Source organism: Carlito syrichta, unplaced genomic scaffold, assembly GCF_000164805.1.
Source record: "Carlito syrichta isolate Samal-C Ts95f unplaced genomic scaffold, Tarsius_syrichta-2.0.1 Scaffold308795, whole genome shotgun sequence".
Taxonomy (NCBI): Eukaryota; Metazoa; Chordata; class Mammalia; order Primates; family Tarsiidae; genus Carlito; species Carlito syrichta.
In genome coordinates, this window is record NW_007252891.1 from 187,056 (window position 1) to 200,905 (window position 13,850).

The window sequence follows — 13,850 nt, forward strand, 5'->3', positions numbered from 1 at the left end:
GATCCAAAAGATGAGCTTAGTGTAGAATTGGGAACTTTATTCATTGGTGGAACCAAACCCCCATAGGAAGAGAACTGACACAAATCTTGCATTTTAGGAGAGTGCATTGCCTCTGCCTATGGTATGCTGGTAGACTAGGGCTATCCTAACTCATAATTTTCAAGAAGTTCTCTCCAAACAAGACTTGTACTAAGGAAAGAGTTATCTTCTATCTCTCTCTCAATTCTCCTTTTCTTTTCTCCACACTCGCATTCCTGGCTACACATGGGAATATGTGACTTTTATTGTGAAACTAAATTCAGCATGGCATTCTGTTGTTTGCATAAAATGTGACATTTCTTTTGTTTCTGCTATTTCTCAGCTAAGGGTTTTTTCTAAATAAATATTTTGAACCATTGATTTAAAAAGAAATGTGTTATCTATTTATTACTTTTCTTTTTAAAAAAATTATTTTAAAATTATAGGGTACCACTAAGGGTTAGGTATACACATCTTCATTGTGCAGGTACCCTTGTTGATGAGGTGTGCCCCCCCTTTCCCAGGCAGATATCAATTAACGTTACTACCACCTCCCAGCCTCCACCCCCAGTTTTCCACCACTGTCAATCCGTTTCTTATAGTATTACAGTAGTTGTTCAAAGTACACTTATGAGTGAGAACATGTGATACTCAGATCTTTGATTCTGCGAAAGATCACTCAGTAGTATGAAGTCTAATTTCATCCAGGTTGCTATGAATTTCATGATTTTGTTCTTCTTTATGGCTGTGTAATATTCTATTGTGTATATGAGCCACATTTCTTTTTTTTTTTTTTTTTTTGAGTGAGAGTCTCACTCAATCGGCCAGACTGGAATGCAGTGGCCGCTCCCGGCCACCACAGCCTTGACCTGCTGGGCTCCAGCGATCCTTCCGCCTCAGTCTTCCAAGTAGCTGGAAATACAGACGTGCGCTACCACGCCCGGCTAATTTTTGATTTATTGTAGAGATGAGGTCTTACCAAGTTGCCCAGGCGGGTCTCAAACCCACGGGCTCAGGCAATCCACTCACCTCGGCCTCCCAAAGTGCTGGGATTACAGACTGAGCCACCGAGTCCAGCCCTTTTTATTATTATAGTATTTAATACTCAACCCGTTTTTTCTATTCTTCACACATGTGTCCATAATGCTGCTGGGTTTATTCAACAATAATTGATTAAACACCTGATATGTGCCAGCTGTATGCTGGGCGCGACACTTTTTAACTCTAAAATAATTCTTTGTGCATTCTCCTTCCCAATTCCGTCCACCACAACCTAAACTTGCTCTTCTGAGTTCAGACTTCTAAGGCATGTTTTGACACACTTTACCCTTTTCCCTTCTCTGGTCCTTGGCCTCTTTTTGTCCTCCTTTTTGTCCTCTCCTGCCTCTTCTTCACCCTGTGAGGTTGTTGGCACTCTAACTTTGTACCTACTAAGCTTCCTGCTGGGTGTTTAACCTGCACAGGTGGGATTTAAAGCAGCAAAATTGCTGCAAAAATTCTGTAATCAATGTTCAGTCATGTTCATCAACTAGAGGCATTAATCTCCTCCTCCTGACTGAGTCACGGTTAGCTGCCTTGTTTTGTGGGGTGGCCATTTTCTCTTTCTCCCCTGGTCACCTAAAGTCACTTCATTGCTGGCATCTGAGTTACAGAAGTTCAACTGCAGGAAAGAGGGAGACAGGCAATCAGAAGCATGTCAACTGTGTGAATACAGTAACAGAAGTCTGGGCACAGTACCAGGTAGCAGAGAGGAGGGAGAGGCCAACACATTCGGGGAAGCATGATTCAGAGGTTTCTTGAAGCAGTTAACACTTTGAGTCGGGTTTGAAGGATGAGGATGAGTTTCTCAGGTGGTCAAAGTTAGGGGACTGGGGGCAAAAATTCCAGACAAGGAGACCAGGATGTGCAAAGACACCCTTGAAAGCAGAAGGAGCAAATTGGCGACTGATAGGCCTAATTTCACCCACAAATGTTTTGATCAGTCTACACAAGTATGTTTAATGCAGTTTAGCAGCCAACATTTAACACTTGGAAACTTTCCATAAATATACACATTTTTTACTTCTTTAAAAAAAAACAGAAGGTCTAGCAACTCTAGGCCAGCTTTTTCTCATCAACTGCAACCCTTAAACAGTATTTTAGATGAAGTATGTACCCTTCAGTTTGCCACAGTCCCTACCACTCTACACTCCTTATTATCTATCCTCAAGCAGCACAGTTATATTATTGACCCTTGAGTTGGCATCTCTGCTTTATATTCTTCAAAAGATCAGCAGCAAATCCATCCAGCCTAGAAACATTTTGCCTCTTTCAGCAATTTAATCATAACACTGATATTGTTGTTTCTTCTTGTCAGACTCTTGTGTCTTCTGTGCATCTCTGACAAACTTTTCCACTTTTGAGACAATGCATTTTAGCTACTATAAAGTTATCAGAGGCCAGGTGTGGTGGCTCATGCCTGTAATCCCAGCACTTTGGGAGGCCAAAGCAGGAGGACTGCTTGAGCCCAGGAGTTTGAGACCAGCCTGGACAACATGGTGAGACCCTGTCTCTACAAAAAAAATAAAAAATAAAAAAATTAGCTGAGTTTGGTGGTGCATACCTGTAGTCCCAGCTACTTGGGAGGCTGAGGCAGGAGGATCACTTGAGTTCAGAAGTTTGAGGCTGCAGTGACCCAAGATCACACCACGTCACTCCAGTCTGGGTGACAGAGTGAAACCTCAACTAAAAAAGAAAAAAACAGTAAAAAAAATAAAGTTATCAGAAAAGTGTTCTTTCCGTTTACATCCTCAATCTCTACTTTTTCCTTGAAAATAAGTCATTTTGGCAAGGCATGTCCCAGATTGCCTCCATGTGTATTGAAACAAGGATCCTCAAATCCCAAACTCCCATGGATGGACTCTAAATATTTGGCTGTGCGGGTCATTTTGCTCCAAGAAGCAGATGACGCTGCGGTAAGAAAAGCCATAGCTCCTTGAGACAGTTTTCCATTTTGCATCTTTAAGGATACAAATGATTTTTTAGCAATCCCTCTAACATGGCTGTGCCTTTTCCCTGAACCAGCATGGATTCTTCTGTCTGACCCTCAGAGCACTTGACACAAGGTAACAATACCTACCTCATAGCCAGGGTTCTGATTCTGACACGTATTTCCCAAATCACACCCATAATCCATTGGCTCCTTTTCCTGGAACTATCAGCCCGACATAACGTTATATCAGCTCAGTTACACAACAATGCCTTTATCTAATGTTTCATTATCTTCAGAAATGTCAGAAATGGGAGAGACAAGCTTGGGCTCCTCCCACACCATTAAAGGCAAGCCTTGACAGGCTGTAAGCAGCTCTCTGGGGGTGGGGAGGGGTGTACCCTGTCCGTCCTGCAGGGCCCAAGCATGAGCAAGCTCTCCCAGCTCTCCTGGAATTCCCAGGATCAACCCGAGGCCTGTGATCATTGGCGGGGCAGTATTCCAAATAGAATGGCAGCACAGCACTTTCTAGGTATTTCTTCAGCATAACTGACGACAGTGGTCACAATACAAGTTGTCAAGCCATTCAGTTAGTGTGCTTTTTGCATGGTGTTCAAATCAAGCACTGAACACAACCCCAAAAAGCAACAGAGGGCATTTCATGAGAAGTTCATGGTTATTACAAAAAATTCCCTGTCCTTTATTCCTTCTTGTATCTGTTTTCAATTATTTTTAAAATTATTTCCTCGTCTAAAGGTCAAACCACAGTCAAAATGAAAGCCATAAAATAGGTTTTCGACATCCAACATCTTTTCTTTTGGTATTTTCCTTTGGCTCAGACAGTAACCACTCTTGTCAAGAAAAAAATTAAAAGTGCGTCATATCCGTCGAAGAAGTCAGGAAGCCGTTTCCAGGCCCCACACAGACAACACATCTGGTGCCTAGTTTTCACATCTGTGGCCTTTTACATCAGTGGGCAACCTCATTCCATGATCTGCCAACCTGACCAGCTTCTCCCAGAGCTGAGTGATGAGGGTCACAGGGTCACAATTACCGTCATGGGGCGAGGAAAAGAACACACATCAAGAGTCCCAGGCTCTACGTCAAGTTCCTTCACTTTCTAGTTGATTGCCCTTAAGAAAGTCATTTTACCTTTCTGGGGCTGTTTCTACTCTGTGCTAAGTCAAACCACAAGTTTCTTTGATCCACACATTGCAAACTGGCTGGTTGCTGCCAAATATATCCCACATCAAATGTCTTGCTTGGCCCACTAAGGATGTTTTTAATTGGTAAATAATAAATGAAAATCCAAATTTCCAGCTCTTAAAAAATACAAAAATGGGCAGCAGTGACCCAACATCTCAGTTGAAAGCTGATTAAGACTGCCCACTCTAGGGGGAGCATGTACTTTACAGTTCACCACAGTCCTCACCTCTCCCTATTGTCTTGCACTAGCTGCTTTGCTCATTTATACACGCTACTGGACATATTAGGCATAGGATTTTGCTACCTTGTTTCGGCCCTTTGTCTGCTGGGGTTTCTAGAAGCTCACCACCTAGCCATCTTCTTCTGAATCTGCTTTAATCTTTCAAGGTTATTCTTATAATGTGAAGCAAAAAATAAAGTCATTTCTCCAGATGTCTTTAATAGTAAAAGGCCCACGTCATAGTGTTGGCTCATACTGGGCTTGTGAGCAATTAAAACCCCAGGTCTCCCTCAGTGAAGCTGAGTACCAAACATGGTCTGCACTGGCCTGTGATTTCTTTTTTTTAAGTCGGGGTTTGACTTGAGTAAAGATCTCTGCTGCCCAGGCTAGAATTCAGTGACACAACCACAGCTTACCACAGCTTTGATTTCCTGGGTTCTGGGTTCAGCCAATCCTTCTGCATCAGCCTCCCAAGTAGCTGGGACTATAGGTGTGTACCACCACTACTCCTTGCTTTTTTTTTTTTTTTTTTTTTTTTGTAGAGATGAGGTCTCACACTTTATTACCCAGGCTGGTCTTGAATGCCTGGGCTCAAGTAATTCTCCCACCTCTGCCTTCCAAAGTGCTGGAATTACAAGCATGAATTACTCCACTGTGCCTGACCAGATTTTTTTAAATGATAATCTACAGTTCTGGCCTGAATTTCTATATATCTCATAGGGATTTTGTGGTTATCAATTATACCATAGTATGAAATCATCAAAAGCTTCAAAATAAAGCCTTCAGTATAAAATACTTTATCATTTAAATATACAGACTAAGCCGGGCTCAGTGGCTCAGCCTGTAATCCCACGCTTGAGAGGCTGAGGTGAGTGGATTGCCTGAGCCCGCGAGTTCGAGACCCGCCTGGGCAACTTGGCAAGACCTCATCTCTACAATAAATCAAAAAATTAGCCGGGCGTGGTAGCACACTTCTATAGTTCCAGCTAATTGAAAGGTTGAGGAGGTATGATTGCCTGAGCCCAGCAGGTTGACACTGAGGTGGACATGAGCGTGCCACTGCACTCCAGCCTGGGTGACAGAGTGAGACTCTGACTAAATAAATAAATAAATAAACAAACAAACAGACTGTACACTTACAAGGAGAATGTCTCCTGCAGTAAATGCATTTTCTGATTTTTATTTATCCCGTTTTTGTTTTAGTTTTAAATTTTTTAAATATGCCTTCTAAAGTATGTTAAAACTGAATAATGATGCTAATCAGATGTTACTTTGCTGAGAGATACCTTATCAGTAGCACCTCGTAATCAAGAGCAACCTATAAACCATATCACCCACTCTCTTTCTAGATTCTGTATCAACCGAGTTGATACTTTGCCTCATTCTATACCAAGGGGATACATTTCACTTGTACTTGGCTTACACATTCTGCCTACAGATAACCCGGTACTAAAAGCAACACCACGCAGGCTTGTTCTTCACAAGATATATGTAAACCATACCCCTGGTTTTGAATTCTCTCCTACTTTTTTAGATTTTTGTATTTTTTTATATTCCTATGTTAGAAATAAATGACTGTGGATCACTTTCAGAACAGATTGTTTTCCAGAAGCGATCCTCATATATGTATGGCTAATATAAAAATATTTTGAAAATATAAAAATACCAAAAAAATTAGAATGCAGATGCAAACTGAAATGCCAAAAAATTAGTCCGAACTAATGCCCCCTCCCTCCAGGTTGTTTGCAGGACAAGCAGAAGTAATCACTTGGCTGGGCAGAGGGTTGGGACCCCTGTGTCTCTCTCTCTCTTTGGTCCTCTCATGTCTTTCTCTCCTTTGTGTTTAAGATCGGAGCTCAGTGCTACCTGGAGTGCTCGGCCCTGACTCAGAAAGGCCTCAAAGCAGTTTTCGATGAAGCGATCCTCACCATTTTCCACCCCAAGAAAAAGAAGCAGTGCTGCTCTGAGGGTCACAGCTGCTGTTCGATTATCTGAGGTTGCTGGAGACCTGCCTGCACCCCATGGAAGGGAGAGAACAGCAGTCCAGCTCTCTCACCAAGCTCCTGCCAAACAGGAGGGCATGACCAGCAAGGACTTTTCTTCCCACTGAGGCTCGTCCCATCCACCCTGGGAGCTCGGCCACGCACCGCTGCCACACCCTCCCTGCCAGCCAGAAGCATCCCACTGCACACTCTCCAGCGAGGTTGGGCCCAGGGTTCAGACACTGCGGCTGCTGAACATGAGGGAAACAAAGCCAAAGGCCATCTTGCATTTTATACCTCCCAGCCCGTGAACATGAAGCTGATGGCGATCACGACGGGAAAGCCGAAAGAGGAACACAGTGCCTGTCCTTGACGGTGGCCTTACTTGATGCCTTTCACAAAACCTAGAACTGCAATACTAATCTTTTTTTTTTTTCTGAGTTTGCTATTCTGCCCATGTGTCTCACATTCGTTTGTATTATTCCAAGAAATTTACTAACTCCCAGTTTACCCAGACCTTACAAATCCATACCAAATTAGCCTAAAGACAAGGTGTTTTATGGTCAGTCATTTCTATTTTCAGCATGTTTCTACCAAAGCTGTTAGAACCAACACATACCTCTGAATGCCTGGTTACAGGAAGACACGAGAAAACTTTAAAACTTCTGGAAACCTCCAGAGTCATGATTTTTGAACCTGATTGAAAGAAAACACCATCTGAACTGTTGTAGGTCCACATTTGCGACAAAGGTTCGCTCTACACAGGCTTACGTTGATAACAGGCTTGCTTTTTTCCGTATTATATTGCCATGGCAAACTAAAAATGAGCTGTAGCAAACATGAAAGTAGTATTTCCGCTTTTCATCCAAATTGACTGAGGGAAGAATATGGCAGGACCCGGCTTTTCAAATGTTCTGTATCCAGCCAAGTGAACTTTACTGCGTCCTCCCTGCCCCAGGCCATGCCCTTTCCTCCCTGACCTCACAGGTTCTCTCACGCTCAGATCCTTTTGTTCTCCCCAGATAGAACCTGAACTAAAAGAAGGATCCGGCCAATGGGCAGGAAAAAGCAAATGTTTAAAAATACCTAAAAGTAAAGTATAAGTGCCTCGATTTTTCTACTTGCTTCAACTGAAAGTGCTCCTCAGCTTGGCTCACATAAACTCCCATCTCACTGAAGTGACTTTTTCCCGTCACAGCTGATACCACAGCATTGCCTCTCTCCTTCCTCATTCATCCTCCCAAATGTCTGTTTAGAAGCCAGACCCGTGGGTATCACGCCCTGGATCCGGTTGTCCCCTGCCTTCCAGAAGGATGTGCTCCATAGAACAGGGACTTTGATCCTGGGGAAGCAAAAGTTCCCAGGAGGGAATCATGTGCCCAGTCATGTGCAACAGTTCCAAACATCCGGGAATTCTTGTATCGTGGAGGGAGGGAGTTCCTTCCTTTTCATTAGAGGCGATGGGGGTTTCTAGTTAGTCTTATTTGCTTACAAATGCTCTGGAACCATCCAGGTAGGCACTTAAGTTCTTATTTAATTGCATAAGCAAAATGCATCTTTGCAATATGAAATTACACCAACTTTAGTTTAAGACTTTCCAGATTCAAGCTCCCTCTTTTGGAAAAAGCCAGTCTTTCTAGTCCCTTCTGCTAGTGAAGGAAGCTCAGAAGAAAAGAATCCCTGTGCTATGGATCTTCTTCTGTTAAGACTTCCATGACAACCCTTCAACTTGGAGGTGTTTGTTTGTTAGAAATTTCTGAAAAGTGTTTTCCTTCTACACTGCAAGTACTATTTCCCTTCTTTCCTAATTGCTAAATAATCTCTTAAATACACACACACTCCACCTAAAAGAAAAACGGGAGTTTTGTAAGTCAAAGCTTGACATTTAGAGAAAACAAGGACTTTCTGCCTTTGTAAATGGAAATCAACTGTGTATGAACTATAACTCTACAAAGGTTATGAATTCATCCTTTATGAACAGTAATGAGCATTTAACCCTGTAATAAATGAAGTGCTATTAGCCAGTTTTGTTACATTGTTGCATAGTTACATCTTGCTAAAGAGCCACTTCCCATTGATGTGAATAAAAAATGGAGAGCAGTTTGTTTCCAGATGTGTGCACTCAACAAGCAAATAGCTCCCCAGGTCATCACCTCCCTAATGGGCCACAGGGATGAACTTGTTCACAGAGGGAAGATCACTCTCTTGCCTAAAACCCGAAACTGGATAGAGACTGTTAGGGTCTGGATGGAGGAGCACAGGCTCCCAGAGGTCTCAGGAGCTAATTAAATAAAATAAAACAATGTGAAACAAAGCAACCTAAATTAGTGAATGCCATTCTACCAAATTAATCATTTATTCCTTGTTTCATGGCAAGATCTAGTTTGTTTCACTAAGAAGTGTTTTCTGCCATAAGATGGAATAAAACTATGTCCTGAAATCAAAGATCAGAAGAGACATACGGGTTTTTTCTTTTCTTTTTTCTTTGTTTGTGTGTGTGTGTGTGTGTGTGTGTGTGTGTGTGTGTGTGTGTGTGTGTGTGAGAGAGAGAGAGAGAGAGAGAGAGAGAGAGAGTTGGAATCTCACTCTGTCACTCAGGCTGGAGTGCGGTGGCATAATCACAGCTCACGACAACCTCCACCTCCTAGATTCAGTTGATCCTTCCATCTCAGCCTCCCAAGTAGCTGAGATTACAGGCACACACCACTATACTCCACTGTAAGGTAAACGAAACCAGACCAGGCGAAACAGCAACAAAGGAGCCAAGAAAAATTTATTAGCACAGTCCTGGGCGCGGTTCACCGGTCCATGTAGCTGTGGGTCGGAGAAGTCGCACCCAGCAAGATGGGCGACGGGTTTATAAAGGACACATTGAGAAAGCTGTGAGGGAGTCGGGGAGAGCAATCACTGTTTGGGACAGCTGTCACTTCTGCTGGCGATTGGCTGAACGGAGTTGCTAGAGTTGCTGTAACAGGTACTGGCTGGCTTTGCGGCTGGAGTCTCAGTTCCGGTTACTCATTTTTGCTGGCTCACTCTCGCCCATTGCTCTCCTGGTCCGGGTTGGAGCTATCTTGTTGAGGCCCGCCTTGCCCTCCGGTACCTCGGGCCTTACATTCCAGCCTTTTGGTCATAGGGGAGCCGGCTCATTCTAGCTACTTCCTGCTGTGGAGGGGCGACGTGGGGGGGGAGTCTTAAGGCTGGTATGGGGCCAGAGGTGGTTCAGACGGAAGGGGCAAGTATGAATGTAACAGTAGTTGGTTGACCGTTATTCGAGAGAGCTCTGCCAGGCGCTGTTGGAGAAACCTAAAAACACACGGGGCCACTGACAAGAGGATAAATACAACAATCACTGGAGTCAGAACAGGGAGAAGCCACGTTAGGAGCTGGGGTTGCCACCACCTTGAGAATGGGCCTCCGGTCAGGTCTTCTCTCTGTTTTTGGAGGTTTTCTTGTCATTGTTTAATTCTGTCCTTGACTATCGCTGATTTATTGGCATAGAAGCAGCATTCCTCCCTAAGAAATAGGCATGTCCCTCCCTCTTTCACTGTTAGCAAGTCTAGTCTCCATTGATTCTGGAGGACCATGTCAGCCAGGGAATCGAGTTGTGTTTGTAAGTCTACGACCGTGTCCACCACTTGTATGTCCTCGATCAGTTGGGAGGAGAGCTGTTTGTAAAAGTGAAGTGAGGCCCAGCCCGGCTGCCACCATTTCCATGGCCGCGGTAATACCCAGCCCCGCCAGCAGAGGTATGAGCTCAACTGCCTGCCTTACCTGTGACGTTCAGGAACCAACCAAGGGGACAGGCAGGCTTTGGTTACCGGGTACTATTACAACGGTGGGGCAGAGGCACGCTGCGTCTCATCCAGGTCTGTTGTTTGGTTGGTCTGAGGCAGACTGAGGCTTGTTCATAGCAAGGTGCCTGGACAAAAGAATGGAAGGTTGAACACTCAGTGAGGCAAGGGGGTATCTTTCCTTGGGGATTTGGTGGGGGGTCTTGTTCCCAAGCAGCGGACTGTACCACTGCCACCTGGGCAGCCCGCTTGGAAATCTCTTAACATTACTGCAGCCCAGTACTTTTGTTTTCCTAGTTGGCACAAAATTTTTGATGATAGCATGTACGGGGAACCAGCTGGTAGAGTTGGGTTTTTCCTGTAGAGATGCATCGGTTGCAAGTCCAGTCAGCCATTCCCCATGTCATCGTAAAGTTATTGGTTAGGCTTACTAGCATCAATACGGTTAAACTGTAACTGGAGGAGTTCCACCTCATTAGATTTCAACACTTCATTGTTGGGAGGGGCCTGCTTAAGTCGAGAAATGTGGTACCACGAGGGGTGTCCTAACAGTTTAGCCATGGTAGGAGTTGTAAGGACTACTATGTAAGGTCCCATCCAGCAAGGTTGAAGGGACCGGGGTTGGAGCTCTCGAAGGAGAACCTCATCACCAGGCTGTAGAATGACGGCTGCCCGTGGGTCAGACGTGGAGTTGGCCTGGGGCAGAGTTTGGTCGGTGTGCTCTCATAGGAGGCGTCTGAGGAGTGAGAGGTAGGGCAGGTAGGAGGCTAGTGGCGGAGGAGTTGTAGGAAGGCTGGTTAATGAGAAAAGGCCTACCATACATCAATTCAAATGGGCTAAGGCCGACCGGCCCCTGGGGAGCCGCACGCACCCTAGTGAGAGCAACAGGAAGCAGAGTGCGCCAGGAAAGTTTTACCTCCAGGGAAAGTTTGGTTAGTTGTCCTTCAGGAGGCCATTTGCCCATTCCACTTTACCCGAGGACTGAGGGCGGTAGGGGATGTGAAGTTTCCAGATGATGTTGAGGGCTTCGGCCACCAGCTGAGTGATTTTGGAAATGAATGCCGGGCCGTTGTCTGACTGGATGGACATCGGGAGGCTGAAGCAGGGATGATGTGCTCCACCAAGGTCTCAACCACCACCGAGGCTGTCTCCCGGCTCTTGGGAAAGGCCTCGATCCAACCTGAAAAGGTATCTACCATTACCAGCAGGTATCAGTACTTTTTGTGTCTTGGCATATGAGTGAAGTCCACCTGCCAGTCCTGTCCATGGAGACACTCTTGCAGCTGGTGGGCTGTTGTCGGCGCCGGAGGGCTCCTTGAAAGGAAACATATGCACAGGTTTGACAGGCCATATGAACCTGGTTGATGGTTTCTCGGAGACCCTGCAGTGAGAAAATCGAGGAAAGAAACCTATGCACGGCCTCGGGACCAATGTGTAAAGACTGGTGGATTGTGGCCACAATTTCCTTTGCCTGTGTCTGGGGAAGGATTATTCTGTCTTTGAGGTACATCCACCCCTGTTACCCAGCCACGGCACCCTGGCTGAGGAGTCACTGTTGTTCATCCTCTGAGTACGGGAGTTAGGGAGGGAGAAAGAAACAGGACAGGGGTGGCATCCTGGGTTGAGGTAAATTGGCGGGCCATGGCGTCGGCCAGGGCATTTCCTTGGATGACAGAGTCTGTGCCCATCTGATGGCCTCGACAGTGGACAATGGCTACCTCCTTGGGTTCTTGTAGGGCCTGGAGTGAATGTTGAATGGCCTTACTGTTGACCACCGGAGTTCCCCGGGTGGTTAAGAACCCCCTTTCTTTCCAGATCACCGCATGACTATGGGCGATAAGGAAAGCATACTTAGAATCGGTATATATAGTGGCCCTGCGGCCCTTTGCCAGCTGTAATGTTTGGGTGAGTGCCACCAGCTCTGCCTTCTGGGAAGAAGTCCCTCGTGGTAGTGAGGCAGCTTCCACCACGGTGGGAGGAGAGATTACTGCATAGGCTGCCCTGCAGCCTCCGTCCAGCCCCCTAGTTGAGCTTTCATCTATGAAGAATGTGAGATCAGGGTTAGACAGAGGTTGGTCAGAGAGTCCCGTGCGAGGGGGGCTAAGGGCCTCTACCAGCTCCACACAGGAATGTTCAGGCAAAACTGAGGAGCTAGCGGAGGGAAGGAGAGTAGCTGGATTTAGAAGCGGCAATGAGTGAAGAGACACTTGGGGGTGTTCTATGAATAAAAGGTGGAACTCCTGGACCCTAGAAGGGCTTAATAAGGATAATGACTTATGACCCAAGAGGCCCTGGAGTCTGTGAGGGGAGTAGACCATAACCGGCTGTTGAAGGGTAAGCTTTAGAGCCTCCTTGGTTAAACAAGCCACTGCTGCCAGCGCCCGGAGGCAAGGCTGCCATCCCTGGATGGTAGGGTCCAACTGTTTAGACAGGAAGGTGACCGGTTGGTGAGAGGGTCCACCGGTTGGGCCAGAACCCCGGTTGCCATTCCAGTTCTTTCCTCGGTGAACAGGAGGAAAGGCTTGCGAAAGTCAGGAAGCATAAGTGGAGGGGAGGCTAGGCGCGTGTCTCGCAAGGTCTCGAAGGCGCGGGCTACAGCTGAGGGAGAAGTGAGGGGGCCGGTGGGAGTTTCCTTAGCTGCAGCATATAGCAGTTTAGCAAGTATAGCGACATGGGGGACCCAATGCCTAACGAAGCCCACCAGCCCAAGGAACAACAAGATTTCAGCACCTAAGGTGGGGGGTAGGAGTTCCCTGATGGAGGTGGTGTGGTCCACGATGAGGGCCTTGGAGGTGGGGGTCAGGGCCACCCCTAGGTAGGTGACTTGTGGGGTAGAGAGTTGAGCTTTGGAAGGGGAGACCCTGTATCCCCACTGTGCTAGAAAGTTAAGGAGGGAGGCCGTATCTCAGAGAGAGACGGAGGGGCTGCACAGGAGGAGGTCATCTACATACTGGAGGAAAGTGCTACACCCAGAGTCATAAGCGGATAGGTCCTCGGCCAACGCCTAGCCAAAAAGATGGGGACTGTCACAGAATCCCTGAAGCAGGACCATCCAGGTTAATTGTTGGGTCCTGTGGGTGTCTGGATCCTCCCAAGTAAAGGCGAAGAGTGGCTGGGAGTCTGGATGTAGGGGGATGGTGAAGAAAGCGTCCTTAAGGTCCAGGACTGTGAAATAAGTGGTAGTGGGGACTATCTGAGATAGGAGAGTATATGGGTTAGGGACCACTGGATGCAGTGGAACTACGGCAGAGTTGATTATCCGCAGATCCTGCACCAGTTGATAAGCACCAGACAGCTTCTTTACCGGGAGGATGGGAGTATTACAGGGGGAGTTGGTAGGAACCAGAAGATCCTGGAGGAGCAGCTGGTTAACAATGGACTGGAGGCCCTTGTGATGGGCATGTGAGATAGGAAATTGAGGCCTGGAAGGGAAGCAAGAGGGATCCTTAAGGCGAATGAGGACTGGGGTGTGGTGATTGCCCACCACAGGAGTGGAAGTGTCCCAGACCACTGGATTAACTTTTTGGGGGGGAATGGGGAAATCGGACGAAGGCTCCAGGGAGAAGACAGCACAGGCGAGGGCCAGGAGTGGATTCGGGGGAACTCGGTGTGAGGTGAGGCAGATAGATGCCCCGAGCTTATACAGAAGTTCTCGTCCCAGCAAA

The 13,850-nt window shown here is 46.4% G+C and overlaps 1 protein-coding gene across 1 annotated transcript in view; it reads left to right on the forward strand.

Annotated features, from left to right (window-relative positions):
• The window catches only part of RHOJ (ras homolog family member J), a 97,670-nt gene extending 91,067 nt beyond the window's left edge, over positions 1–6,603 (forward strand). The window contains exon 6 of the mRNA XM_008065702.2: positions 6,261–6,603. Within this exon, the coding sequence (XP_008063893.2) occupies positions 6,261–6,407 (147 nt within the window). The 3' untranslated portion in view covers positions 6,408–6,603. The remainder of the gene's footprint in view (positions 1–6,260) is intronic.
• The last annotated feature ends 7,247 nt before the right edge of the window (positions 6,604–13,850 follow it).